At 36.7% G+C, this 27,008-nt stretch overlaps 2 protein-coding genes across 12 annotated transcripts in view; both read left to right on the forward strand.

The window, feature by feature from the left end:
• Positions 1-4,840, forward strand: part of RANBP2 (RAN binding protein 2) — a 76,354-nt gene extending 71,514 nt beyond the window's left edge. For both annotated transcript variants that reach the window (XM_032842420.1, XM_032842421.1), the window contains 4 exons: positions 1,683-1,828; positions 2,491-2,764; positions 2,898-3,232; positions 3,615-4,840. In XM_032842420.1, coding sequence (XP_032698311.1) covers positions 1,683-1,828; positions 2,491-2,764; positions 2,898-3,232; positions 3,615-3,920 — 1,061 coding nt within the window. In that variant the 3' untranslated portion in view covers positions 3,921-4,840. The remainder of the gene's footprint in view (positions 1-1,682; positions 1,829-2,490; positions 2,765-2,897; positions 3,233-3,614) is intronic.
• A 2,066-nt stretch (positions 4,841-6,906) lies between these two features.
• Positions 6,907-27,008, forward strand: part of CCDC138 (coiled-coil domain containing 138) — a 114,979-nt gene continuing 94,877 nt past the window's right edge. For 5 of the 10 annotated variants that reach the window (XR_004380836.1, XM_032842398.1, XM_032842401.1 and 2 more), the window contains exons 1-6: positions 6,907-7,086; positions 8,218-8,275; positions 10,445-10,565; positions 11,783-11,910; positions 15,542-15,729; positions 21,024-21,182. Coding sequence is in view for 7 of the 10 variants with exons in the window: in XM_032842398.1 (XP_032698289.1) it covers positions 6,994-7,086; positions 8,218-8,275; positions 10,445-10,565; positions 11,783-11,910; positions 15,542-15,729; positions 21,024-21,182 (747 nt within the window). In the remaining 3 variants the exon portion in view is untranslated. Of the gene's footprint in view, positions 7,087-8,217; positions 8,276-10,444; positions 10,566-11,782; positions 11,911-15,541; positions 15,730-16,774; positions 16,824-21,023; positions 21,183-27,008 lie in introns of those variants that run through there. The other 5 variants (XM_032842400.1, XM_032842402.1, XM_032842403.1 and 2 more) reach the window with 4 other exon arrangements.

Raw genomic sequence — 27,008 nt, forward strand, 5'->3', positions numbered from 1 at the left:
TGTTGTCTAATATTTAGTACAGAAACTAAGAGAATAATAAGGGAGCTCCTGTTTAAAGAGCCCTGCCTTTGTCAGTAATCACTATTTTATCATATTTCCTTCAGATTTTGTAATGTTTTTATAAACCTGTTCATATAGTGGAAGTCTCCTACGTACTGTTGCCTAGAACTGTTACTGTGAAATTGTGATTATTGACATGTATAACTTTATATTTTTACTCTAAAATTCTTCCTCCTGGTTTTCAAAAAACTTTGGCTTCATATTAGAATTTCCTGGGAGGTTTTTCTTTTTTTTTTTTTTTTTTTTTTAAAGAAAACAAAACATTATATTGGACTTTCTGGGCATGGTAGCCTAGGCATTGATATCTTAAAAGTTCCTGTGTGATTCTTACAATTCACCCAGCATTAAGAACCACTGAGACATTTTGGAATTTTTCTGCCATACCTCTCAAGGGTCTTTTGGGGTAATTAAAAATTTTTCTTTGCTTGGGAGTTCCTGAACCAGTTTTGTTTTCTGTTTTTTGTTTTTAAGAGAGAGAAAGAAGAGAGTATATGTGCATATATGCAAGAGCTTTGGTGGGGGGCAAAGTGAGGGGGGAGAGAGAATCTTAAGCAGGCTTCATGTCCAGCGCAGAGCCTTTGTGCTGCATGATCTCACAACCCTGAGATCCTGACCTAAGCTTGGTTGCTTGACCAACTGAGCCACCTAGGCACCCCTCTTTTGCAATATCTTCCTAAGGACTTTTGTTTTCTTCCTCTTTTTGAAGTTTTTTTTCCTCTCTCTTTTTTTTTTTTCTTCCCCTCCCCACTAAATCTGGCTTAGAGGGAGTTACTGTTAATAGATACTCATTCTGTGCTTTCTTCAAGGTGCTGAGTTACTTTTTAAACGATCTGTGATATTTTTGCCCCTTAAGAGTTTTTAGCACTGGATATGGAATTTTCTAAGACAGTGATTCATCAGTAAGTGATGAAAAGCTAAGAGATGTTTCTTTCCTCTAAGACAGTGAGGAATGTATTAGCAGGCTGAGATGGGGATGAAGTAGTAACTAGTTTTCATGTTCTCCAAGGCCTAAGGGAGAGTAACAATAGAGAGTCTTCAGCACCAACAGCCTGGTATCCCTTGAGGATAGTTGGGAGTCAGTGAGCTTCTCCCTGTGCTACCTTCTACCATCTGGCAAGAAATCTAAGCTGCAACAGTAGTTACTTCAGGAAGAAGTTGAGGTAGAAAAGCTATAAATGTGTTTAGGCTGCTTTGACTACTTTGGAAGTAGCAGGTGTAGCCTCTTTGAGAGGACATTTTTAGGTTCAAAAGTTATTTTTCATATGTGATAAAATGTTTTATGAAGTAAATTACCTTTGGAGCTGAACTAATTGTTCAAAATTCCAGGGTATGTGTTAAGAATGTGCTTCATTACTGAAAGTTCTTGCATAGTTCAGTATCAATGAAATTTGCCCGAGGCTCAGATGATCTTATCTTTGTAGCTCAAAGCATAAACAGTACTCCGTACTGTGAGTAGTACTGTGTGCTCACTGTATGAGTTAAACTTGTCAGAGTAATTTAAGCATTTTTACTAAAAGTATATGTCATATCACTGGAAATTACAGGCCTCAAGAAAGTAATAGGGGGATTAAAAGCCTATAAAATTTGATACCACTGTTTAAATATCCTAATTTATTCATCAGATAAGAATTTCCAGTGGGCAAATACTGGAGCAGCTGTGTTTGGAGCACAGTCAACCAGTAAAGTTGGCGAAGAGGAAGATGGTAGTGATGAAGAAGTAGTTCACAATGAAGATATCCATTTTGAACCAATAGTGTCATTACCTGAGGTAAATATTAAAAGAATGGAACTTTTACTAATAACTTCACATTTTAAATTTAAAACTTGACGTAGGCTTGACTTGCAGGACTAACTTTGTTTGCGTTTCTTTCAGAATATTTACCCTTTCAAGTGGAAGCTTTTTATTACTATATATATATTTATATAGACACATATATAAATATAAATTCTACATGAAATTGTTGGGAAGAACTAAGTTTTTTCATATATTTTTAGAATATCTTGTTTTCATAATATAATTCTGGAAGTAAAAAGTATCCAGTTTCATACTTGCCAAAATTCTTTCAATAAAAAGGACAAGAATGTTATTTTAGGCAAATTACTTTGTCAGTTTTCAACTACAATCAGTAGTTGATATTTCTCTTCAAGAACACTTTTTGGAATCTCTTCTGTCCCATAAAACAATGTATTTACTTTCCAAAAGGAGGAAGAATACTATATAAGAGAAATGTTTCATGACATATCAGGTCTTTACTGCTTCATCCAAATCAGATGTATTCGTAGCCCTTGGATATTATCATTTATCTTGATACTATAGTTCAAATTCTGTTAATGTCATTGCAAAGACAATATTGTGTGGAATTTGGATCTTTGGAATTTGTCATGTAATATGTTAAAAGCAGCAGCTTATAATTTTATTTGCTGTCATAGGTAGAAGTAAAATCTGGAGAAGAAGATGAAGAAATTTTATTTAAAGAGAGAGCCAAACTCTATAGATGGGATCGAGAGGTCAGTCAGTGGAAAGAGCGTGGTGTAGGAGACATAAAGATTCTTTGGCATACAATGAAGAATTACTACCGGATCCTAATGAGAAGAGATCAGGTTTTTAAAGTGTGTGCAAACCATGTCATCACCAAAACAATGGAATTAAAACCCTCGAATGTTTCGAACAATGCTTTAGTTTGGACTGCCTCAGATTATGCTGGTGAGTTCTATATGCAAATGCTACTTTTTACTTTTTTGGTCTTTTCTAAAATCCATAACAAATGTGTAAGACAGCTTATAACAATTATTTTAATATTAAGGTTGTCCCTATGTTGTTTTGTTTTGCTTAATAGATGGAGAAGCCAAAGTGGAACAGCTTGCAGTAAGGTTTAAAACCAAAGAAATGGCTGATTGTTTTAAAAAAAAATTTGAAGAATGTCAACAGAATTTATTGAAACTCCAGAAAGGACAAGTATCACTGACAGCAGAGTTATCGAAGGAGACAAATCCTGTGGTGTTTTTTGATGTTTGCGCAGACGATGAACCTCTAGGACGTATAACCATGGAATTATTTTCAAACATTGTTCCTCAGACTGCGGAGAACTTCAGAGCACTCTGCACTGGAGAGAAAGGCTTTGGCTTCAAGAACTCCATTTTTCACAGAGTAATTCCAGATTTTGTTTGCCAAGTAAGTATTTAATTGTGTATCACAGTTGAAGTCTAGAAAGTGAACCACACTAACTTGGGAAATTTGAATGTTTTTCTTCACCTGGAATTTTCTTAAGATTTCTTTAGCTTTTCTGCATATTAGTTGGTGTCACATCCAACTTCCTGTCCCCACAATAACTTTCAACCTAAAATGGTTTAAATTTCTGATACCTTGAAACCTGCTAGAAATAGAGGGTAGGCAAAAGACCTTTTCATTTTTGTCTTTCAAAAATGGGTATTTCTTAGTTTTCAAACCACATTCTCAAGGAAGTTGAGTTTTTAGGACTTAACATTGTAGTGGTAGATCTGTGTGTATTTTATTATTTTCTTCAAAATTCTTATTAATTGAAATCTTCTTTCAGGGGGGAGATATCACCAAACATGATGGAACAGGAGGACGATCTATCTATGGAGATAAATTTGAAGATGAAAATTTTGATGTGAAACATACTGGTCCTGGCTTACTATCAATGGCCAATCGAGGCCGGGATACCAATAATTCTCAGTTTTTTATAACACTGAAAAAAGCAGAACATTTGGACTTTAAGCATGTAGTATTTGGGTTTGTTAAGGATGGCATGGATACTGTGAAAAAGATTGAATCATTTGGCTCTCCTAAAGGGTCTGTTAGTCGAAGAATTAGTATCACAGAATGTGGACAGATATAAAATCATTGTTTTTTCTAGTAAATTTTACCTGTATAAACAGTTGAATTGAAGCTTAGCTGTTGTGACAATATGGTAATAATTATGTTCAGCTTTTGAAAATGGACGTTTCCAATGTATAAATGTACAATTGCAGCTTATAGCTGTTGTCACTTTTTAATGTGTTATAATTGACCTTGCATGGTGTGAAATAAAAGTTTAAACACTGGTGTAAATCAGGTGTACTTGTGTTTATGTACTCCTGACATATCTGTATTAAAATGGAATAATACTAATCTTGTTAAAAGCAATAGACCTTCTCAAACTATTGAAGGAATATGATATATGCAATTTAATTTTACCTTTTAAGATACTGGATTCCTGCATGGATAAATTTACCATTTGAAAAAAGGGACCACAACTTGGATAATTTTTATTTTAGATTTGAAATATATTTGGTAATTTTAAATATTGGTGTGCTCATTTATGCATAGAGACTCACTTATGAATGGGTAGAGCCACAGAGGGTAGAGACTTAACCAAAGTGCTCTTCTATAATCCTTGCACCTCCTGTATAGTTAAATTAACTTTTAAGTAGAGTACCTTCTTTTCTTAAATGGTATGTAGTTTCCTGTGCCCTTTCAAAGGTATTAAATTAATTTTTACATTTTAAACAAGTATTTCCTTAGGTTTTTTTTTTGTTTTTGTTTTTTAACTTCTCTGTCATCTGTTTCTACTACCTCAAACTGCAGCTTGGTTCTGATAGAACTTGAATTTTTCCTTGCAGTTGTTGTGATAAAGTATGACTATTTTAAAAAGGTCTATACCATGTTCTTTGGTTAAAGATTTGCTTTATACTAGATTGTTGCAGTACCTTTTTCTGGTGAATTTTGTAGCAAAAATAAAGTGACAATTGTTAACAGCCATGACATTTAAAAAACTTATTACTTGTGCATCTAGTTGTTTGTTCATCCTAGAGCCAAAGTAAAGAGGACAATTAAAGTTCTGTATATCAGACTACCACGTAATTTCCAAGGCTCCCAAGAAAGTGACTTCTTTTCAAGTTTGATACATACACACTAAAAATTTATTTGGAAATGATTAGTATCAAAAGTTAGGCAAACTGCTAAAAAGGTGGTGGAGGGGGTTTGTGAGGGGGAGATGTTCTTATCAGCCTACTCAATATACAACTAAAGAATCTAGAGCACAAAATATTGTGTATTCTGATTACCAACAGTGACTGCCTTCTACCCTCCTGTGTTCTTCCTAGTGAAATCATGTCTTTTTTTTTTTTTTTTTTTTTTTTTTTAGTGAAAGACAGTGGCATTTATTCTGTTTGGGGATTTGGAAATAGGTTATCATATAATACTGGTTCAGCCACCAGACAGGAGGGGAGGGATATCATGTGTCTGTTGTGTGTGAGTAATGAATGATGGAAATGAATGATGGGGCATTAAATGACAAAGACTTTGTGTCACATTTCAGGAGAGGACTTTGTGATTTCTGTTACTTAATTGCTAATGTAGTATAAATCCACGACATGTACCCCCCCCCAAAACTGGCTTGACTTTATATTATATTGTCTCATTAGAAATCTGTTTAAAACAGAGTATAAAAAAATTATTTGTACATTGTAATATTTGATGGCAAAGAGTATTGGTATAAATGATTTTCAGGTAACTACTTTTTAAAATGATCTTCTAAACCTTTGGCATTTGAAGAACTTGAAAGATACTCCAGAGAATCTAGGATTTGTTAGTCCAGACATGCTGTTGAACATTCACAATTTAGAAAAGTAAAGGATCACACTAGTGTAATTGTATAAATGAGAAAAATTAGGTGGTTATTCAGTTATTCCTTTCAATTAGTCTCGGTTTAATAGAGGATTTGGGTTGGTATACCATCCCAATACATATTGAGCATGTACAAATGCCTGGCCCTGTTCTGGGTATTAGGAAAAGCTGTTTAAAAAAAAAAAAAAAAAAAAGCACATGTTCTTACATTCATTACATTGATACAGGGAATTCACATTCTAATACTGCTTTTTTTTTTTTTAAGATTTTATTTATTTATTTGACAGAGATCAGAAGTAGGCAGAGAGGCAGGCAGAGAGAGAAGGAAGCAGGCCCCGGGCTGAGCAGAGCCTGATGTGGGGTTTGATCTAAGGACCCTGGGATCGTGACCTGAGCCAAGGCCGAGGCTTAATTCGCTGAGCCATCCAGGCACCCCCTCTAATACTGCTTTTAAAGATACATATGGAACCGAGGCCAATGGCAGGGCAAGTAAGGGAGTAATCCTTTTTAAAGAATTCTATGCTTTGCAGTACGATGTATTCTTGATTTTTGCCTTTTTACAGTTAGCAAAGGCCATCCTGATGAAAGAACACTACTTTTCGTTTGTCCAAACGCACCCTAAATATACGTAAACTATATTAGAGCCAAGAGAGGGTTGCCACAAAGTCAGATTTGGACCGTCCTGGTGACCACGTCGTCTGTGGATGTAGCGTGTACGCATTCCCACATGCACGCAAGGCGCACAGGTTGCGGAGCAAGTGGTGGCTTCCCGAGAAGCCGTGGGGGTGCCTGAGGCTAAGGCTGAGCGCCCTCTGTGAGGGGCCACACCTGCTAAAGTGTAACTGCTGTGGACCGCCGGACTTGTTCGGTAGCAAGTAGCAAAAAATTGGAGTGAAAGATAAAATGCCACTTATCAGCCCAGTTAACACAGGAGTAAAGGAATTGGTCGTTAAATCATTCAGCAGGAAAAACGTTTATAACACCAGGACATTTTTAACGTAGTATAGAGAGTGAGAGAGGGACTCCAGTTTGCACTCCTCTCTCTCGCCTCCGGCTCCGGGCTCAACTTCTGTGGCTGGCCACGCCCGCCGCCGCCCAGTCTCCTCTGGCCACGCCCGCCGCCGCCCAGTTAGGCTGGGCCTCCTCGCGTTTCCGCGTCGCTCCCGACCATCCCCCCACCCCCCAGGGGCGGGGCGCAGCGTGCGTCACGTCGCCGTTCCGTTGCGCGAGCTCCGCCCCTGCGCGCCCCGCAGCTCTGTGTTTGAAAGCTGTTCCCGGGGAGACAACGGCGAGCTCGGCGCGCTATGGAACCGAGGCTAGTGAAGCCGCCCGGGCAGGATTTGGTAGTGGAGCGTCTCAAAAGCCGCTACGGACTAGGGGGCAGCCGCTTCGCCGAGGTGAGGCCTAGCCCTTCACCTCGACCCTTCCCTGTGCCCGCGGGCCGGTTCCGGCAGGTGTGAAGCATCCCTTCGGCGCCTCACCCGAAGCCTCGGGGCCGAGGTGCCGAAGGAGGGTTCCCGGGCGGGGGAGTGACTCTCCGGGCCTCGAGCCGCTCTGCCGGAAACAGGGTTAGCGAAAGGAGGCGGGAGGAGCAGAAGTCTTTTGTGGCCGCAGATGCTCCCGATGTGGGAAAAACAGATTTTCTACCAGAAAAATTCCTTCACCATAAACTCTTGAAGGTTTATGATGTATCAGACATGGTGGTATGGCACGTTAATTTACAAGTGACTGGTGTGGAGTTCAAAAGCAATTTTAATTCCTTTAAAACCCTTCCTATTTGGAAATAATTCCAAACTTAAAGTTGCAGGAATAATGCAAAGAACTCTTTTGGACACTTCGTTTGGATTCACCAGTTAACATTTTGCCACATTTGCGTTACTATTATCTTCCTAGTTTTGACTTTACGTACACCCCTTTTCCCGCTGAACTCTTGAAGGGTAGCTTGCAGGCACTGTGGTACTTTCACCCCCAAATATGAATATTTTAGTATATTTTCTAGGAATAAGGATATTCTCATATATCCACGGTAATAAATTAAGGAGACTTACCATTTACACAGTAATATGTAATATAGAGTGTGTGTTCAAATTTCACCAATTATCTCAATAATGCCTTTTGTAAAACTTTCCCCCGGTGCAGATACAGTTCACAAATGAGCATTGCATTTAGTTTTCTGTTGCCTTTATTCTGGAACAGGTTCTTAAGTCTTTGCCTTTCATAATGTTGATATTTTTGAAGAGTATAGGACAACTGAGTTTCTCTGAATACACCTCATGACTAGATAGATAACGGCTTTATGCATTTTTGGCAGGAGTGATGTACGCGTTGCTCCTGTTGCTCCTGTGATGTTGCTTTGTCCCATTATTGGTGATAAAAATTTTGACCACTTGGTTAAGGTAGTGTCTTACCAGTTTGTCCACTCTAACCTTTGTTATCCCTTGTACTTAATACATAATTTGTGGGGAACTCTTTTGAGACTGTAAATTGATTCTTAATATATAAATTAAATATGTCTTTTTTCTTTTAAGTATGATTTTTCAAGTTTTGATGAGGCTAAATGGAAGAGAAGATCTCTAACCTCCCCAGGTAAGCTGATGGAGTATTTTTTTATATTTGGGAGTTTTAACATTTAATCTGAGAGAAAACAGTAATCAAGATTTTGGGGGTTTAAATGTGTAAGATGTCTTTAAAATCGAATGAATTCTTTTTGGTGTTTCAGTTACAGCATTTTTGCCTTTAAAATTGTTAAAAAAAATAGTGTATTAGGTAAAGAAAACTAATTGCTATTTTTTAAAAGCATAAATTTTTCCAAGTTACAGGCGTAATAATTGTTGCACTGGAAGAACTTATCAAATGTACTTGATAAAGATAATTATACTGTGAGATTGGGTCAATTGGAACATTATGTGGTCATCTGGAACTAACATATATAGCTAATTAACCATTAGTCTTGATTTGCTGATACTTCTTCAGTGATGTTTTTACTAGTAAGTATAATCATTGAATTTTGAGATGATAGCAGAAACAGTATCTTTAAAAGTTTATCAGATGGTAGATTAGAGAATTTCCTTTTTTTTCAAGTTTATTTCATTTTTGAAATTTTGTAAACACTCTTCTGAAACATTCCTTCAATATGAAAAAAAACCCCAGTTATTACTGAGTCTGGTATCTTAAAAATATCTTAAAATTGTATTTTAGTTTTGAAATTTGCCCTACAATTTCCAGCTTTTTTTTTTTTTTAAAGATTTTATTTATTTATTTGACAGAGATCACATGTAGGCAGAGAGGCAGGCAGAGAGAGAGGAGGAAGCAGGCCCCCTGCTGAGCAGAGAGCCCGAGGACCCTGGGATCATGACCTGAGCTGAAGGCTTTAGCCCAGTGAGCCACCCAGGTGCCCCAAATTTCCAGCTTTTTAAAATATAACTAAAGGGGCGCATGGGTGGCTCAGTTGTTAAATGTCTGCCTTCAGCTCACTTTATCATCCCAGGGTCCAGGGATTGAGCCCCGCATGAGGCTCCCTGCTCTGGGAGAAGCCTGCTTCTCCCTCCCCCAACCCCCCTGCTTGTGTTCTCTCTCTCACTGTCTCTTTGTCAAATAAATAAATAAAATCTTTGAAAAGAATAAAATATATAACTAAAAAGTATAGCTCATTTAGTTTCTGATGGGGAAAAATGCATGTTAGACAAGGGTGCATAGATTTCAATGACATGGATGGAACTATAGCATAAGCTAAGTGCTAAGTGCAATAAGTCAGAAAAAGACAAATACCATAGGATTTCACCCATAGGTGGAATTTAAGAAACAAAACAGATGAACATAGGAGAAATAAAGGAAAAAATAAGATAAAAACAGAGAGGGAGGCAAACCACAAGAGACTCTTAACTATAGGGAACAAATTGAGTATTGCTGGAGGAGAGGAGGGTGGGGGAAGAGGTAATTGGATAATGGGCATTAAGGTGGGCTCTTAGGTAATGAGCACTGAGTGTTATACACAACTGATGAATCACTAAATTCTCCCTCTGGAACTGTTAAAAAAATAAGATGATTCCAAAAAATTTTTTTAAATTTCTAAATTTCTTATCAGAGAAGCTCTTTTGCCTTTTACTCAGTTTAGATAGAGGCTAATAGTCTGTTAAATGTTTAGTGTTTAGGGGTGCCTGGGTGGTGCAGTCAGTTAAGTGTCTGACTCTTGGTTTTAGTTCAGGTCAGGATCTCAGGGTTGTGAGATCAAGCCCTGTGTTGGGCTCTATGCTCAGTGCAAAGTCTGAGATTCTCTTTCTCTCTGCCCCTCCCACTTGTGCTCTCTGTCTAATAAAAAAAAAGTTTAATGTTTAAAATACATAAAATTATAAAATGAAATGTTTAATATTTGAAGACTGATGACATACAATGATTAGGTAGAAAGAAGACTGGATTCTAAATTTTAATCTTTCCATTTGTTGGTTCTGTTACTTGGATAATTTCAGGTAACTTCTCTGGTCCTTAGACTTCACATCATTGGAATAGGGTTAAAGGCACCTATTCTGCTTACTTCATAGTAAACTAGTTGTTGCTAAGATCAAATAAGGTAATGAAAGAGCATTTTGAAATCAGTAAAGTGCTGTATAAGATTTGATGCCTATTTTCTGAAGTTTTCATTACAGAGACATAGAGATAAGAAATCATTAGGTAATTTTGCTGCCTTACCTTTAGAAGCCTAGAATGAGATTAGTATCTGATTTTAGTAATCTCTGCTATTTTCTTTTTTGTTAACAGATGGTTTGGATATCTTCTCATCTGGAGATAAAGTGTGTTCATCATTAAGATGTTATTCTGATGAAGGAAAGCTTTGCGCAACACCACTTTGTAGTTCATTCAAACACTTAAATGTGAATTGGTAAAGTACCTTGAATCCTTAGTATTACTCTCCCTTTGGTATCTAAAAAAACTGAGATTAAAGGGAGGATTGTTTATGTCTTTGCTTTTTTTCTGAGAGGAAGTACAAGCAGTCTGAGCCTGCTGAATGGTTGAAGAGACTGAATTATTAATTTTTACTGAATGTCTCTGTGATAAAAGCATAAACCTAGCATTATGTTTGGTGGTATAATGGAAAGTTATTTGCACAGTATGAAAGATGAAAAATTATTTTTCTGGTTATTCATCCAGGACCCAAATGAAAACCCTGCTCTTTTTTTTTTTTTTTTTAAAGGACCTAGGATAAAAATGAATGCAGAGTTGTTAGACAGTGATATTTAACTCAGTATCCATTGTGTGTCTACTAGTGTGGTAAGCTATATTTTAGGTAGTTGAGAGAGATTGAAGAAATCAGTCTAGGGTGATGCTAACTACATGCAGAGTGCTGGGCTGTGAGTGGGTGAAAACAATATAAAAACAGTGGAAGCTAAGGAGAAATGAAGTTTTGAATTAGATAAAATTAAATGCCATAAATATGTGGCAGAAGGAGGTGCTAAGTCAAGAAGGGGTAAATGTTTGGAAATAATGTTAAATCATAAAGATGTATACATATACAAAATGAACATACATATACATATACAAAATGAACCACCTGTTTTTACCTTTTACCTGTTTTACTAATTTAAATTCTTTAGGTTTCAGTTTCTTTCTGTTAAATGTTAGCTCTTTTAGCTAAAATTATAGCTAATAGCATATCTATTAGCTATGTATTAGTTAGATATTAGTATATCTATTAGTATAGTATATATTAATATATATATTAGTATATCTATTAGCTAGAAATTAGTATATCTATTAGTATAGTATATATATTAATATATATTAGTATATCTATTAGTATATCTAATGGTATATCTACCTCACAGAAGTATTAGGAATCAAAAGAAAGAGTATGGAAGTCATAGAGCATTCTACAAGTGTATGTCATTTTAAATTTAGCCCATTGGAATATATAGAAAGTACCTGTAGTGACTTTTTAGGATGAGTGGTTTACTTTTCACATTTTGTTTTCCATGTTTAAACATGTTTGTTATATTTTTTCAACTGTTATGCTGTTAATATTTGAAAAGCAGTTTTGTCTTTTTAAAATGCTATAGAAAACTTCCAGAATGCTGTGTTCGATTTTTTTTTTTTTTAAAGCCTAGATGATGAACTGGATTCTTTTCAAGATTTGAAGCAACAAGAAACAAAAGAAGAGTTAATTGAGAATGATCATAGAATTAGTACCTCCAAAATAACCAAACAGTCTTTTAAAGACATAGAAAAAGGTAAAAGAGATAATCATTTTAGAATAGTTACTTAAAAAGATGCTTTGTCAGGGCATCTGGCTGGCTCAGTACGTAGAGCATATGACTCTTCGTCTCAGGGTTATAAATTTAAGCCCCCACATTGGGTGTAGAGATTACTTAAAAATAAAATCTTTAAAAAAGTAGCTTTGTCAAATAGAGCACATAAAGCTTATCCCATAGTAATAACACTGGTCCTCAGGTGTATGTATATTTCTGTGTTCTGTATTTTTGTAAGCCGTGAGATATTAACTGTGCTTATTGTTAACTAAAGGAGAAGAGAAAAATAAACTTCATTTTCCAGAAGTATTCTTATGTTCTCAAAATTACCAAAATAAGTTAGTAATCAGTTGAATATTTTTTATAATGTCTTCATATTTCTTCATATTAGTATTTGTTAGGAAGTCATTAAATACTGTGGTAGAGTTGAGTAATCCTTTAATATTTAAGACAGTACTCCAGATTACTTAAGGTATAGCTTCATCAGGCACTTATTTAGTAACTCTCTGTACATGTCATATTTTTTTTGTTTTTTGTTTTTTGTTTTTAAAGATTTTATTTATTTATTTGACAGAGAGAGAGCGAGATCACAAGCAGGCAGACAGGCAGGCCGAGAGAGAGAGAGGAGGAAGCAGGCCCCCCGCTGAGCAGAGAGCCTGATGTGGGGTTCGATCCCAGGACCCTGAGATCATTACCTGAGCTGAAGGCAGAGGCTTTAACCCACTGAGCCACCCAGGCGCCCCTGCATGTCATAGTTTTGTCAGCATTTCAAGGCAACAGGCAACCAGAGTGGCTGCAGGACTTTGAGAATAGTGTAGCCCCTTTGATAACCTTTTTGCATCTCTTCTGGCCATATATTGTCTACACACAACACATGCTCATTTCTCCCTTCCCATTCTTCATCATCCTCTTTCTATTCACCTCAGCATTTGAAAGTGAAAAGTAATTCTGCTTGGACTTGTGTTTCTTGCTACGTGGTGTATTTTCCCACTGAAAAACAATAGAAAATACAGGATAATGTAAAAGAAAAAAAGTTGAATGTATTTAAAAGTTGACATAATTAAGGAATATTTAAGCTATGGAGCGTGAAATGGGAACCTAGAGAGGCAAGCAAAGCAGTGAAAGTGTCTTTCACTTTGGGGGGCACCTGGGTGGCTCAAGGGCACCCTTGATTTCAGCTAGGGTTGTGATCTCAGGGTCCTGGGATTGAGCCCAGTGTAGGGCTCTGTGCTCCACTGGAGTCTCCTGGGATTCTTTCTCCCTCTCGTTCTGCCTCTCTTCCCCCTCCTATATGCTAAATAAATAAATAAGTAAATAAAATCTTTTAAAAAATGGAACTTTCACTTTAGGGGCATTTCCTGAACTGAGTGAGGTACAATTTTTTTTTTTTTTTAAGATTTATTTATTAGGGAGTGCATTTGCTTGCATGCACATGTGGAGGAGGGGGAACAGAGGGAGAGGGAGAAAGAATCCCAAGTGGACTTGCTGCAAAGTGCAGAGCCTCACATGGGTCTTGATCTCACTACTCTGAGATCATGATCTAAGCCGAACTTGAGGTGGTGCTTAACAGACTGAGCCAGCCAGGCCCTCTAGAACTTTTTTCTTTGTTAAAAATTTGTGTTATTTTTTTTTTAATTTTGGCTCCCTAAGGTCTGTCTAAGATGGGGAGTGCAATAGGAGACCCCTTTCTTTTTTTTTTTTTTTTTTTAAAGATTTTATTTATTTATTTTTTGAAAGACAAAGATCACAAGTAGGCAGAGAGGCAGGCAGAGAGAGAGAGGAGGAAGCAGGCCCCCCACTGAGCAGAGAGCCCGATGTGGGGTTCGATCCCAAGACCCTGAGATCATGACCTGAGCCGAAGGCAGAGGCTTTAACCCACTGAGCCACCCAGGCGCCCCTAGGAGACCCCTTTCTTAAAGCTAGGGTTCTCAAGAAGGCTAATGCAAGTTAAAACCACTTTCAATACTAACAGAAAATAAATTCTGGCAATATAGTGTTGGTAAAGAAGTGAAGCAGAAGGAACTTGTTCATCCATTGCTGTTGGGAGAGTAAATTAATATAGGAGAGTAAATTAATACAACCACTTTGGCAAGCAGTTTGGCATCACTGGCACAGTTGAACCTGCACATGTCCCTTATGATCCAGCAATATTGCTGTTAATCATATACCCTGGAGAAACTCTTGAGCATGTGTACCAGCAGCCACATGCAAGACTGTAGAGCACCTGTGTAGACAAAGAGCTTGAATATCCACCTGCAGTGGAATGCTGACATATAAAAATATAAAATAGGATAAAGTAGTGAAGATTTGTGAACCTGATTCTGTCATTAATACAAGAACATATTTAAAGGAGGTAATAGAAATTACGTAATTACATCATTATATAAATTACAGACATTATATAAGGTTTAAAACCAGGCAAAACAAAGTCTTAATTTTTTATTAAATTTTTACCCAGATCATAAAACATTTAAAAAAAAAAGCAATGATTAATGCTGTATTTGGGTTAGGTTAATTTGGTTTAGAGGAGAGAAGGGAATGTGATTAGGGGTTTCTGATGTAACTACATATTTTGGCCTAGGCAGGTAATACCTGAGTGTTTCTATGCACTTTAAAGTCCATTTTGAAGTTATTTCAGGCTTACAGAAAAATTGCAGAAAGAGCATAGAGAATTTCTGTAAGGACTTCACCCAGATTTTCTAATTTTAACATTTACCACATTTGCTATATATAATTCTTTCTGCATATAATACTGGAGACTTTAAAAATTTTTTCATTTAAATTCAATTTAGGTAACATAGTGTATTATTAATTTCAGGGGTAGAATTTAGTGATTTCATTGGTTGCCTGTAACACCTAGTGCTCATTACATCGAGTGCCCTCCTTAATGCCCATCATTCACTTATTCCTTTCCCCAACCTACGTTCCTCCAGACACCTTCATTTTGTTCCCTATAGAAGAGTCTTTTATGGTTTGCCTCCCTCTCTGTTTTTATCTTATTTTATTTTTCCTTTACTTCCCCTGTGTTCATTTGTTTTGTTTCTTAAATTCTACCTATGAGTGAAATCATGCAGTATTTATCTTTGGCTTATTTCATTTAGTGTAATACCCTATAGTTCCATCCATGTCATTTTAAATGGCAAGATTTCATTCTTTTTGATGGCTGAGTAATATTCTACTCTGTGTGTGTGTGTGTGTGTGTGTGTGTGTGTGTACATGTGTATATGTATGTGTATTGTATATATATGTATATATGTAACACACACACATATACATGCATACATACCACATCTTTATCCATTTATCTGCTGATGGACATTTGAGCTCTGTCCACATTTTGGCTATTGTGGACATTGCTTCTATAAACATTGAGCTGTATGTGCCCCTTCGAATCACTATTTTTGTGTCCTTTGGATAAATATCTAGTAGTGCAGTTTCTGGGTCATAGGATAGTTCTATTTTTAACTTTTTGAAGAACCTCCATACTGTTTTTAATACTGGAGACTTTTTAACAATACTATAATTCATATTTAAAATACCTCTTCCTGAAGAGTACTCTGAGAATACTTAAAACTATAAATTAATAAGCTTTATAATTAAATTTGTTTTTTAGCAGTTGCCCAGCCAACTAATGTGGCATCAAATTCAAGAAATTGGACTGAATGTTGTAGTAATGCAAATGACTCTCCTCTGAGACGTGTCAGCTGTTCAACATCTAAAGCACCAAACAAGCAGAGAATACTTCCACATCAGATTAATCAGATCTATGATGAGTTATTTCAAATACATCAGAAACTGCAGGTAAGAACTAAAAACTGAATTGAGAATTGAGATATATTTATGTTCTAAGCACGAGACATATATAAAATTTGAGTACAGAGTATTTCATTTTAATTAGATAAGTGTGTTGAGACAAAGTCAAAAGGGAACAAACACAAATTTATCACAAGGAATAAACAAATTTGTTACAATATTGAAGAGAAAAATTCATAGCTGAGGGAAAAATGGTGTTTTTAGGTATAGGCATATTTCTTAGATTCCAACTGTTTCCTGCTTTGTGTTTATTTCTTTATTTCCCTCCCATCCTTGCTTAAGAAAAAAACAAAATCTTGGGACGCCTGGGTGGCTCAGTCAGTTAAGCATCTGCCTTCGGCTCAGGTCATGATCTCAAGGTCCCAGAACTGAATCCCACTTCGGGCTTCTTGCTCTGGCAGGGAGCCCGTTTCTGCCTCTGCCTGCTGTTCTCCTTGCTTGTGCTTTCTCTCTTTTGTGCGCCATCTCTCTCTCTCTCTCTCTAACAAATGAATGAGATCTTTTTTTAACAAAAAAAAAAAAAAATAAAATCTGGTTAAGTGTCCTTTTTTTTTTTTAAAGTTTATTTTTTTTTAATCTCTACACTTAACATGGGGCTTGAACTCACAACCCTGAGTCACTTGCTCCTCCAACTGAGCCAGCCAAGTGCCCCTACAGTGTGCTTTTTGAAGTAGTGTCGTGATTCATTATTTTACATATGTATATGTAAGAAGTTCTCTGGTCAGTTCTCACCAAAATTCGATGCAGAACATTGGTATTTATCGTCTTTGGGGTTTCTTTGTTTCTAAAGGATGTACTTCATGTATTTATCAAGTGTCCACTAGGTGGGAGTACAGAAGGGAGGAAAAGTATGTGTACTACACAATTCCTGACCAAAATTGTTCTAGTTGGAATTCTGCTATATTTGTATATAAGGAAATAAACATTTTTTAAAAAACCAGTATCTAAAAAAATACTCCAATATCTCATTTTGTTTGAATAATTCAGGTTATAATTACCATAGCATTTCAGAAAAAGATTATTTTGGCCTAAAATCACTTGTGAACAGTTCAGGAAGAGACATAACTTGGTACTTGACTGAGGTAAAATTTAAAAAGGAGAGGAGTGGGAAGGGCATTCCAGGTGGCAAGAGTTGGGGGTGGGAGGTTTTTGGAAAGGAGTGATTTGTTAGACTGAACTTACCAGCCTGGGGAAGGAACACTCAGGCTGGCTACAGGTTTTTAAGCAAGTGAGTGACAGAGTTATAAATAGTACATTGGGAAGATTCCTGTGCTAATACTTTATGAGATAAAAAAGAATAAGCAAAGTTTAAAGATATATCATTTATTGCAAACACAATAAAGAAATATTTTTTAAAACATGAAGTGCAGTGAATTAATCTTGTTTAATCTATAGTCAAATCTAACTTAAAAAATTTTTTTTGGTCTTCTATTGTGTTGGTCATCATTAAGTATACACATTTTGTCATATTTTGTGATTTTATTCAGCATATGTTTGAATACTTGTTAATATGCCTTTGCGTGCTTAGTGTTGAATATATAGAAGTAGATAAAATATATATGGCTCTTGCCACACATGGCTTTTTAGAATCAATTGTAAGTACCCATATAGTTAGTCTTATAAATTTAAGTGAATAGTTCAGATATAATATGAAACCTGATTAGGATAGATTGGTAAGGTTTTCTGAGAAAGTATCATTTAACTTATACCCTGGAGGAAGAGTAGGGGATTAGCCTACTAGACTGTGATAGTCTAATATGAGAAGTCCCAGAAGCATGATGATAAATTCATTCAAGGAAAATGTAGTTGGTAACTGAGGATTTTTAGAGCAGGGGAGTTGCTTAATCTAATGTATAGTTAAATCGGTTGGTTGGAGGGACATAGGTATGGAAGTTGGGAGATTGGGTAGAATATCCTACTGTAATACTGCAGGTGAGAGGTGATGGTAACTTGGACTGGGTGGTGGCAGAGAAATGGAATTGAATAGATTAGAGATTGGCTTTTGGAGGTGAAAATGGGCTAGTATGTTGAGTTTGATGTGCTATAGGGAGAATAGGTGTCTAGGATAATTTCCACATTTCTGGTTTGTACAACTTGGAGAAAGAATGAATGTAGGTAGAAAGATCATGATTTTAGTTTGGAGTGGATTAGGTTTGAGACTTTAATGGAGACCTAATGTAAATAAATGTATCAGCTTGGCATTTAGAACATATGTCTTAGATGGGTGTCTAAATTGGTAGTAATTTACATATCTTTCTTTCTTTCATTCTTTTTTAAAGGTTTTATTTATTTAATTGACAGAGAGAGAGAGATCTCATGTAGGCAGAGAAGCAGGCAGAGGGAAAGGGGGAAGCAGGCCCCCTGCTGAGCAGAGAGCCCGATGCGGGGCTCTATCCCAGGACCCTGAGATCATGACCTGAGCCAAAGGCAGAGGCTTAACCCACTGAGCCACCCAGGCACCCCTACATACAGATATTTAAAGCTGTCATCAGTACGTGAGATCTAGACAGAGGGCAGAGTGTCAAGAGATGTAGATGTCTTGGTGGTGTCTTGGGTTGGATGAGGGCCTTCTAGATGGAGAGAAGTGGATGGATTCTCAACATTTTTTTTTTTTAAAGATTTTTATTTATTTATTTGACAGAGAGAGAGTCAGAGGTCACAAGTAGGCAGAGAGGCAGTCAGAGAGAGAGGGAGGAAGCAGGCTCCCTGCTGAGCAGAGAGCCCGATGCAGGCCTCAGTCCTGGGACCCTAAGATCATGACCCAAGCCAAAGCAGAGGCCCAACCCACTGAGTCACAGGTGCCCAGATTCTCAACATTTTTAAGAGATGGATCCAGTAGGTCATGGAGGTTGTTTTGTGTAGGAAATAATTCCTTTATTATGAATATTATCTTTTCATTTGCTGTTTGGTTTTTAAAAGTTTGTAAAATACTTAGGAGATACAGAAAAACCTAGATAGTATTATACTATCAACTGTGTACCCATTGCCCATATTGCATAATTAATGCACAATTAATTTTATTAATAATTCTGTTTGATATTTTTAAAGAAAATGAAATGTTTTGATTCGAGTTGAAACAGCCTTCCTCCATCCCATATCCTCTTCCTTTACCCAAGGATTCAGCACTCTCTTGAAATTAGTGTGGATCCATTATGTCCTGTTTTAACACTTTTATGTATTCATATATATGTATTGCTTTGAATGTTTTAAAATACTACATAAGTAATGACATATTGTGGATTTCTTTTTGCAACTTCCTTGCTTTGTTCATTGTTATATTTCTGAGATTTGTATGTTTGGAAAATGTAGTTCTATTTCATTCATTTTAACTGCCATGTAGCATTCTAGGCTCTTTAAAACACCATTACTTTTTTTTTTTTTAAGATTTTATTTATTTATTTGAGAGAGAAAGAATACATGAGCAGGGGTGGGAGGGCAGAGGCGGTGGGTGGGGGTGGGGAGAAGCAGACTCCCCACTGAGCAGGGAGCCTGACACTGAGCTTGATGGATCCCAGGACCCTGGGATCATGACCCGAGCTGAAGGCAGACTCTTAACTGATTGACATCATTGACATTTGTTATCTGTCTTTTTGATTCTGGCCATCCTGGTGGGTATGAAGTGATACCTCATTGTGGTTTTGATTTGCATTTCCCTGATGGCTAGTTGAATTCAGTTTGGTCATTTTTATTTGTCCTACCTGAGAGCATACAGGTGGGGATATTCAGTAGGAAGTTTGGACTTGAGATTCGAGCTTAGGAGAAAAAGCTGAGCAGTTGTAGGTTGGGAGAAGTTAGCATATACACAGTAATTTAGCCATCGAGTGGAGGGAAGTAAGCAGAGAGAATAAGATGCAGAGGGAAGTGACTTAAGCCCAAATCCTGAGGAACATTAGTAATTAAATGACAGTAAAGAAAGCAGAACCCCCAAGGGAGGCTGAGAAGCCGTGGCCAGAGAGTGAGGTGGAAAACCAGGAGAATGTGGTGTCGTAGAGTCCAATGAAAGAGATTATTTTAGGTTGAAAGAAAGGGCCTATCGTATAAAATGCTGTTGAGATACTCAATAAAATTAGAACTGAAAGTGACCTTCAGATATAATAATGGGTAAGTCATTTCAGTAGGAGGATGCTGGCTGAGGCCAGATTGAAGTAAATTGAGGAGTGATTGGGAAATAGAGCTCAGCAGGTGTAGACAAAGTGTTAAAGAATTTTGTGAAAGAGAGGCAGTTAGTGGGTATGGTCAAGAGCAACCCCACTTCAGATGAGATGGAAGAGATTAAAAATATTAGAGGGAGTGGCGCCTGCGTGGCTCAGTGGGTTAAAGCATCTGCCTTTGGCTCACGTCATGATCTCAGGGTCCTGGGATCAAGCCCCGCTTCAGCTCTCTGCTCAGCAGGGAGCCTGCTTCCTCCTCTCTCTCTGCCTGCCTCTCTGCCTACTTGTGATCTCTGTCAAATAAATAAATAAAATCTGTAAAAAAAAATATTAGAGGGATTATTAGCACAGCTGTGTCCAAAGAAGGCAGAAGGCAGTGAGATCCTGAGTTTGCCTTTGTAATGGGAGGGAAGGAGAAACCTGTGTGTCTTGAGGGCAGGAGGCTGGTGTTTCCTTCTGCTGTCTTCTGTTTTCTCTGTGAATTAGGGATGAGGCTGTCTGCACAGAATCATGTAGGAGGTGAGCTGTTCAAAGTAAAGAATGGTGAAGGTTTTGAAATAGGCACTGTGAAGAATAGGGGAGAGAGAGCCAACCATGAAAATATAAAACGATTTCTGGACTTCATTGAGAATCCAGTTAGAGGTTCCCAGAGTTTACAATAGTCCAACTTTGTTGTGTGTGTGTGTTTTCTCCATTGGTATTGAGTAATGTGGCATTGAGATTAGTGCTATAATGCAGGGCTGGGGTCTTTTAGCCCAAGTGAAGGACAAGAAGGGAAGGGGATGGAGAGTATAGGGAAAAGAATAGATGGTGAAGTTGAAGTGGAATGTGGAATTGAAGCTGGATGGGGGATTATTCTGCATAATACAGTTGCATTTTGGACCCCAAATTCTCTTGAGTCCTCAGAGTCGAATCTCACTACATTGTCACATCATTTTGCAACAAGATATATTTTCTGTGCACGCTTATATGCTATGATGATAGTCTAGCTGTTACTGTAATCCATATTTTACTTGTACCCATGTAGTCCTAAACATCATTTGATTAAGCTACAACCTCAGTAAATAAAACAATTTATAGAATTCGTGAATGTACTTTCTAAAAACACTTGAATCTGACATTTTAATACAGTGTGAAACTGCAGCACAGCAAGAGTTTGCTGAAGAACTTCAAAAGCGGGAACATTTTTTAGTTGAAAGAGAACAACTACTTTTCAGACATGAAACTGCTTTGAGTAAAATTAAAGGTGTCGAAGAAGAGGTTCTTACAAGATTTCAGATTATAAAGGAGGTAACTATATAGCATTTGATTTCAGAGTAATGTAATTTCTGTTTTTCTTAGATTCACTAATTATTAGCATTTTGCAGCATATGCTTTATTTCTTCTCCACTCTCCCATCCCCCCATGTAGTTTTTCCTGGACCATTTGAAACTAACTTGTAAAAATCATGACTCAGCACCCCCTAATACTTCCTTAGTATTATCAGTGCTTAATTTTAGGACTGTGTGTCTCCTAAGCATAAGGACATTTGCCACATCATTATCATGCTAATAAAATAATTTAACTTCATATACAGTCTGCATTCACTTTCCCAGTTGGGTCTTAAGGTACTTTTTTTTTTTTTTTAAGATTTTATTTATTTATTTGACAGACAGAGATCACAAGTAGGCAGAGAGGCAGGCAGAGAGAGAGAGAGAGAGAGAGAGAGAGAGAAGCAGGCTCCCTGCTGAGCAGAGAGCCCGATGCGGGGCTCGATCCTGGGACCCTGAGATCATGACCTGAGCCGAAGGCAGAGGCTTTAACCCACTGAGCCACCCAGGCGCCCCTTAAGGTACTTTTTTAAAAGATTTTATTCATTTATTAGAGAGAGAGAGAAAGTGTGCGTGCCAGTGTGATATGGAGAGGGAGAGGCAGATATTCTCAAGCCATCTCCCTGCTGAACATGGAGCCCAACAAAGGGCTCAATCCCACAACTCCAAGATCATGACCTGAACTGAAGCTAAGTCAGATTCTTAACCAACTCAGCCACCCAGGTGCCCCACTGTATTGAAATCTTTTATTGCTTGTTTTATTTTCTGTTCAAGGAACTAGATAGAATTCATGCATTATACTTGATTTTTATACCTTTTTGGTTTCTTTGAATCTAGAGCAGTCAGCCATTCTTTTGTGAGACTTTTCTTTGAAGATTCCAGGCCAGCAGTCATATAGAGTATGTCATATTCTGGATTTGCTTGATTGTTTCCTAAGGATTTTTTTTAGGTTGCATATTTTTATCAAGAACATTATCTAGGTGGTAGGGTATACTTTGTTTCATATCAACAGATACATTACTATATTTGTGACTTAAGTAGAATAAATTAAATTCTGTTTTGAAAAATGCATATATCTTGTAATCACCACTATAATCCTAATAAATAATTCTAGCACCCCAAAAGTTACCATATGCCCCTTTGTAGTTATCACTCCCTGCCCCTAGTACCCCCTCCCCCTGCCAGTAACCACTGACCTATTTTCTGTCCCTGTACTTCTGCCATTTCCCAGAATGTCATGTAAATAGAATCATGATTTTCTTTATTTCTGTTTTCCAGCAGCCATTTAATTATGAGGTATCTCCACATGCTTTTCTTCGAGTTTATCCTGTTTGGGGTTCCCTGAACATCTTGACTTTGTACATTAATGTCTTTCACCAAATCTGGGAAGTTTTCAACCAATTATTTCTTCACTTATTTTGTTATGTTCCAACTGCTTTCTCTTCCTTCTGTGTCTCCAGTGACTCATATGTTAGGTCTTTTGGTGTTACACCATAGACTGCTTTGCTCCTTTTTCCTCATCTGTTTCTTCTGTGTTCTTCAGATTTGATAATGTCTATTATCTACTGTTACATTCATTTTTTCTTCTTTCATTCCATGTTGCTACTGAGATCATCTAGGGAATTTTTTATTTCTGACATTTTAATGTTCTAAAATTGCTAGTTATGTTCTTTTAAAAAATAATGTTTAATTTTCCTTATGAGAATTTTTATCTTTCCATTTGCATTCATTTGTATTTACCTCAGGGAATGTACCTAAATATTCAGCACTTGGATCATGTAAGGATTGGCATTTCTCTTGAGAGTTAGCACATTTTCTGGTTCAGTGACTTTTGGATTGTATGTGGGACCTTTTGGATATTGTACAGATTCTGGATCTTGTTCTAATATTCTGTAGACTGTTTATTTTTTTGAGTAGTCAGCCCAGTTGAGTTCTTTGTTTATTTATACATTATAGTCGACATATATTTTGTTAGTTACAGATATACAACATCGTGATTTGACATTTATATGCATTATGAAATGCTCACCACGTTAAACTAGTTACCATCTGTCACTATATAATACTATGACAATATTATTGACTATATACTCTATGCTATACTTTACATCTCTGACTTATTTTGTAATTGGAAGTTTGTACCTTTTGACCACCTTCACCTATTTTGCCCACTCCTGCACACCTCCCTCCCCTGGTGGCAGCCATACCAGTTCTTTCTTTTATGAGTCTGTTTCTGTTTTGTTTTGTTTGTTCATTTGTTTTGTTTTTAGATTTCACGTAAAAGTGAAGTCAGCAGTGATCATCTTTTACTGACTTATTTCACTTAGCTTAATACCCTCAGTGTTCCTTCATGTTGTCACAAATGGTAAAATTTCATTCTCTTTTATGTCTGAATAATATTCCACTGTGTATTTGTACATCTTTGTCCATTTATCAGTGGACATCTAGGTTTCCTCCATATGTTGGCTATTGTAAATAATGGCTACAGTGAACGTAGGTGTGCATATATCTTTTGGAATTCATGTTTTCATTTTCTTTAGGTAAATACCCAGAAGTGGAATTGCAGGATCATATGGTAGTTTTATTTTTAATTTCTTGAGGAACCTCCATGTGTTTTCCAGAGTGGCTGTACCGATTTATATTCCCACCAACAGTGCATGAGGTTTCACTTTCTCCACATCCCTGCCAACACTTGTTATTTCTTGTGCTTTTGATACAAGCCATTTTGACTGTCGTAAGGTGATATCTCATTTTGGTTTTGATTTGTATTTCCTTGATTATTAGTGAAGTTGATTTTTTCATGTACCTATTAACCATCGATATATGTTCTTTGGAAAAATATTTGTTCAGGTCCACTTCCCATTTTTTAATTGGATTGTTTATTTTGTTGAGTTGTATGAGTTCTTTATATATTTTGAATATTAGCCAGTATCCAAATATATTTTGGATATATCATTTGCAAATATTTTCTCCTATTCAGTAGGCTGCTTTTTTGTTTTATTGATGGTTTCCTTCACTGTGCAAAAACTTGTTAGTTTGATGTAGATCAAATTGTGATATTTTTCTCCAATTGCTTATTTTTGTTTTTGTTGCACTGGTCTGAAGAGACAGAATAAAAATGTATTGCTAAGACTGATGTCCTGGAGTTTATTGCCATCATTTTACTTTAGGAGTTTTATGATTTCAGGTCTTACGTTTAGGTCTTTAATTCATTCTGAGTTTATTTTTGTATATGGTACGAGAAAGTGGTGCAGTTTCTTTTGTATGTAGCTGTTCAGTTTTCTCAGCACCATTTATTAAAGAGACTGTCTTTTCTCCAATGTATGTTCTTTCCTCCTTTGTAGTGGATTACTTTACCAAATAAGCATGAGTTTATTTCTGGGCTCTCTGTTCTGTTCCATTGATCTTCACGTCATTTTTTGTGCCAGCACTGTACTGTTTTGATAACTATAGCTTTGTAGTTAAGTTGGAAATCTGAGAGTATGATACCTCCAGGTTTGTTGTTCTTTCTCTAGGTTGCTTTGGCTATTTGGGGTCTTTGGTAGTCCAAACAAATTTTAGTATTATTTGTTCTAATTATGTGGGAAAATGCTGTTGGCATTTTTGGTAAGGATTGCATTGAATCTGTAGATTACTTCAGGTAGTATGGAAATGTTAACACTATTATTTGAACTAATCCATGAGCATCTTTCCATTTATTTGTGACATCTTCAATTTCTTTCATTAATGCCTTACAATTTTCAGAATGCAGGTCTTTTACCTCTTTGGTTAAATTAATTCCTAGGTATTTTTATTGGTTTCAGTGCAGTTGTAAATGGGATTGTTTTCTTAATTTTTCTTTCTGCTACTTTGATATTAGTATAGAAAGACAACTAATTGCTGTATATTACTTTTGTATCCTGCAACTTTACCGAATCCCCATGTTAGTTCTAATAGTTTTTGGTGAATTCTTTAGGGTTGATTATATATAATATGTTGTCATTGGCAAATAGTGACAGTTTTACTTCTTCCTTCCCAATCTTGCTATGACTAGGTCTTCCAATACTATGTTGAATAAAAGTGGTGAAAGTAGGCATTCTAGTCTTGTTTCTAATCTTAGAATAAAAGCTTTCAGCATTTCATCATTGAGTATGATGTTAGCTGTAGCTTTCTCATATATGGCCTTTATTATGTTGAAGTATGTTCCCTCTATATTCACTTTGTTAATAGTTTTAATCATGAATGGATGTTGCCTTTTGACAAACGTTTTTTCTGCATCTGTTAAGATGGTCATATGTTTTTTATCCTTCATTTTGTTAATGTGGCATATCGTATTGATTTGTGAATATTGAGCCGTTCTTACATCCCTGGAATATATCAGGGTAATGCTGGCCTCACAGAATTAATTTGTCCTTACTCTTAAATAATTTTGTAGTAGTTGGGAGAAGGATAGATAGGAACTCTTCTTTGAATGTTTGGTAGAATTCACCTCTGAAGCCATCTGTTTGTTGGGCATTTTTTTTTTTATTTGACAGAGAGAGATCATAAGTAGGCAGAGAGGCAGGCAGAGAGAGAGAAGGAAGCAAGCTCCCCGCTGAGCAGAGAGCCTGATGCGGGGCTCGATTTCAGGACCCTGGGATCATGACCTGAGCGGAAGGCAGAGGCTTTAACCCGCTGAGCCATGCAGGCACCCCTGTTGGGCATTTTTTGATTACTGATTCAATTTTGGTTTTAGGAATAGGTCTGTTCAGGTTTTCTATTCCTTCCTGATTCAGTCTTGGAACATTGTATGTTTCTAGGAATTTATCTATTTCTTCTAGGTCATACAAGTTTTTAGTGTATTATTTTAAATAATAGTCTCTTATGATTCTTTGTGGTGTCAGTTGTAACTTCTCTTTAATTTCAGATTTTATTTTTTTGAATCCTTTTTTTTCATCGTGCAGCTGGCTGTAGGTTTTTGTTTATCTTTTTAAATAATCATAATTTTGTTCATTTTTTCTATTCTAATTCTATTTTCTACTAGTTTTTAAGGTCTGTTTCATTTATTTGTTCTTTCCTTCTATGACCTTGGACTTTGTTTTTCTAGTTCCCTTAGGTGTGAGGTTAGATTGTTTGAGACTTTTCTTGTTTCTTGAAGTTGGCCTGTAATACTGTAAATCTCCCTCTTAAAACTTCTTTTTCTCTGTCCCAAAAATTTTAGAATGATGTGTTTCCATATTCGTTTGTCTCAGTTATTTTTTGATTTCCTATGTTTCTTTGTTGATCCACTGGTTATTTAGTAACATGTTTAACCTTCAAGTGTTTGTGTGTTTTCCATTTTCTTGTAATTGATCTTCAGTTTCATGCCACCATGCTCATGTTTCCATGTACATCTGAGAAGAATGTGTATTCTCCTGGTTTTAGATAGAGTGCTCTGTATATATCTGTTAAGTCCATCTGTTCTAATGTGTTGTTCAGAATCATGGTTTTCTTTTTTTTTTTTTTAAGATTTTATTTATTTATTTGACAGAGATCACAAGTAGGCAGAGAGGCAGGCAGAGAGAGAGGAGGAAGCAGGCTCCCCACTGAGCAGAGAGCCCGATGTGGGGCTCGATCCCAGGACCCTGGAATCATGACTTGAGCTGAAGGCAGAGGCTTTAACCCACTGAGTCACCCAGGCACCCCTAGAATCATGGTTTTCTTACTGGTGGTCCATCTGGATGATCTAACCATTGATATAAGTGGGGTAACAAAGTCCCCAGCTGTTGTTATATTTCCATCAGTTTCCCTTACTGTATTTAGGTACTCCTATGTTGGGGACATAGGTATTTACAATTGTTATTTCCTT

This window comes from Lontra canadensis, unplaced genomic scaffold (genome assembly GCF_010015895.1).
Source record: "Lontra canadensis isolate GAN:19392208 unplaced genomic scaffold, GSC_riverotter_1.0 scaffold130, whole genome shotgun sequence".
Lineage (NCBI taxonomy): Eukaryota > Metazoa > Chordata > Mammalia > Carnivora > Mustelidae > Lontra > Lontra canadensis.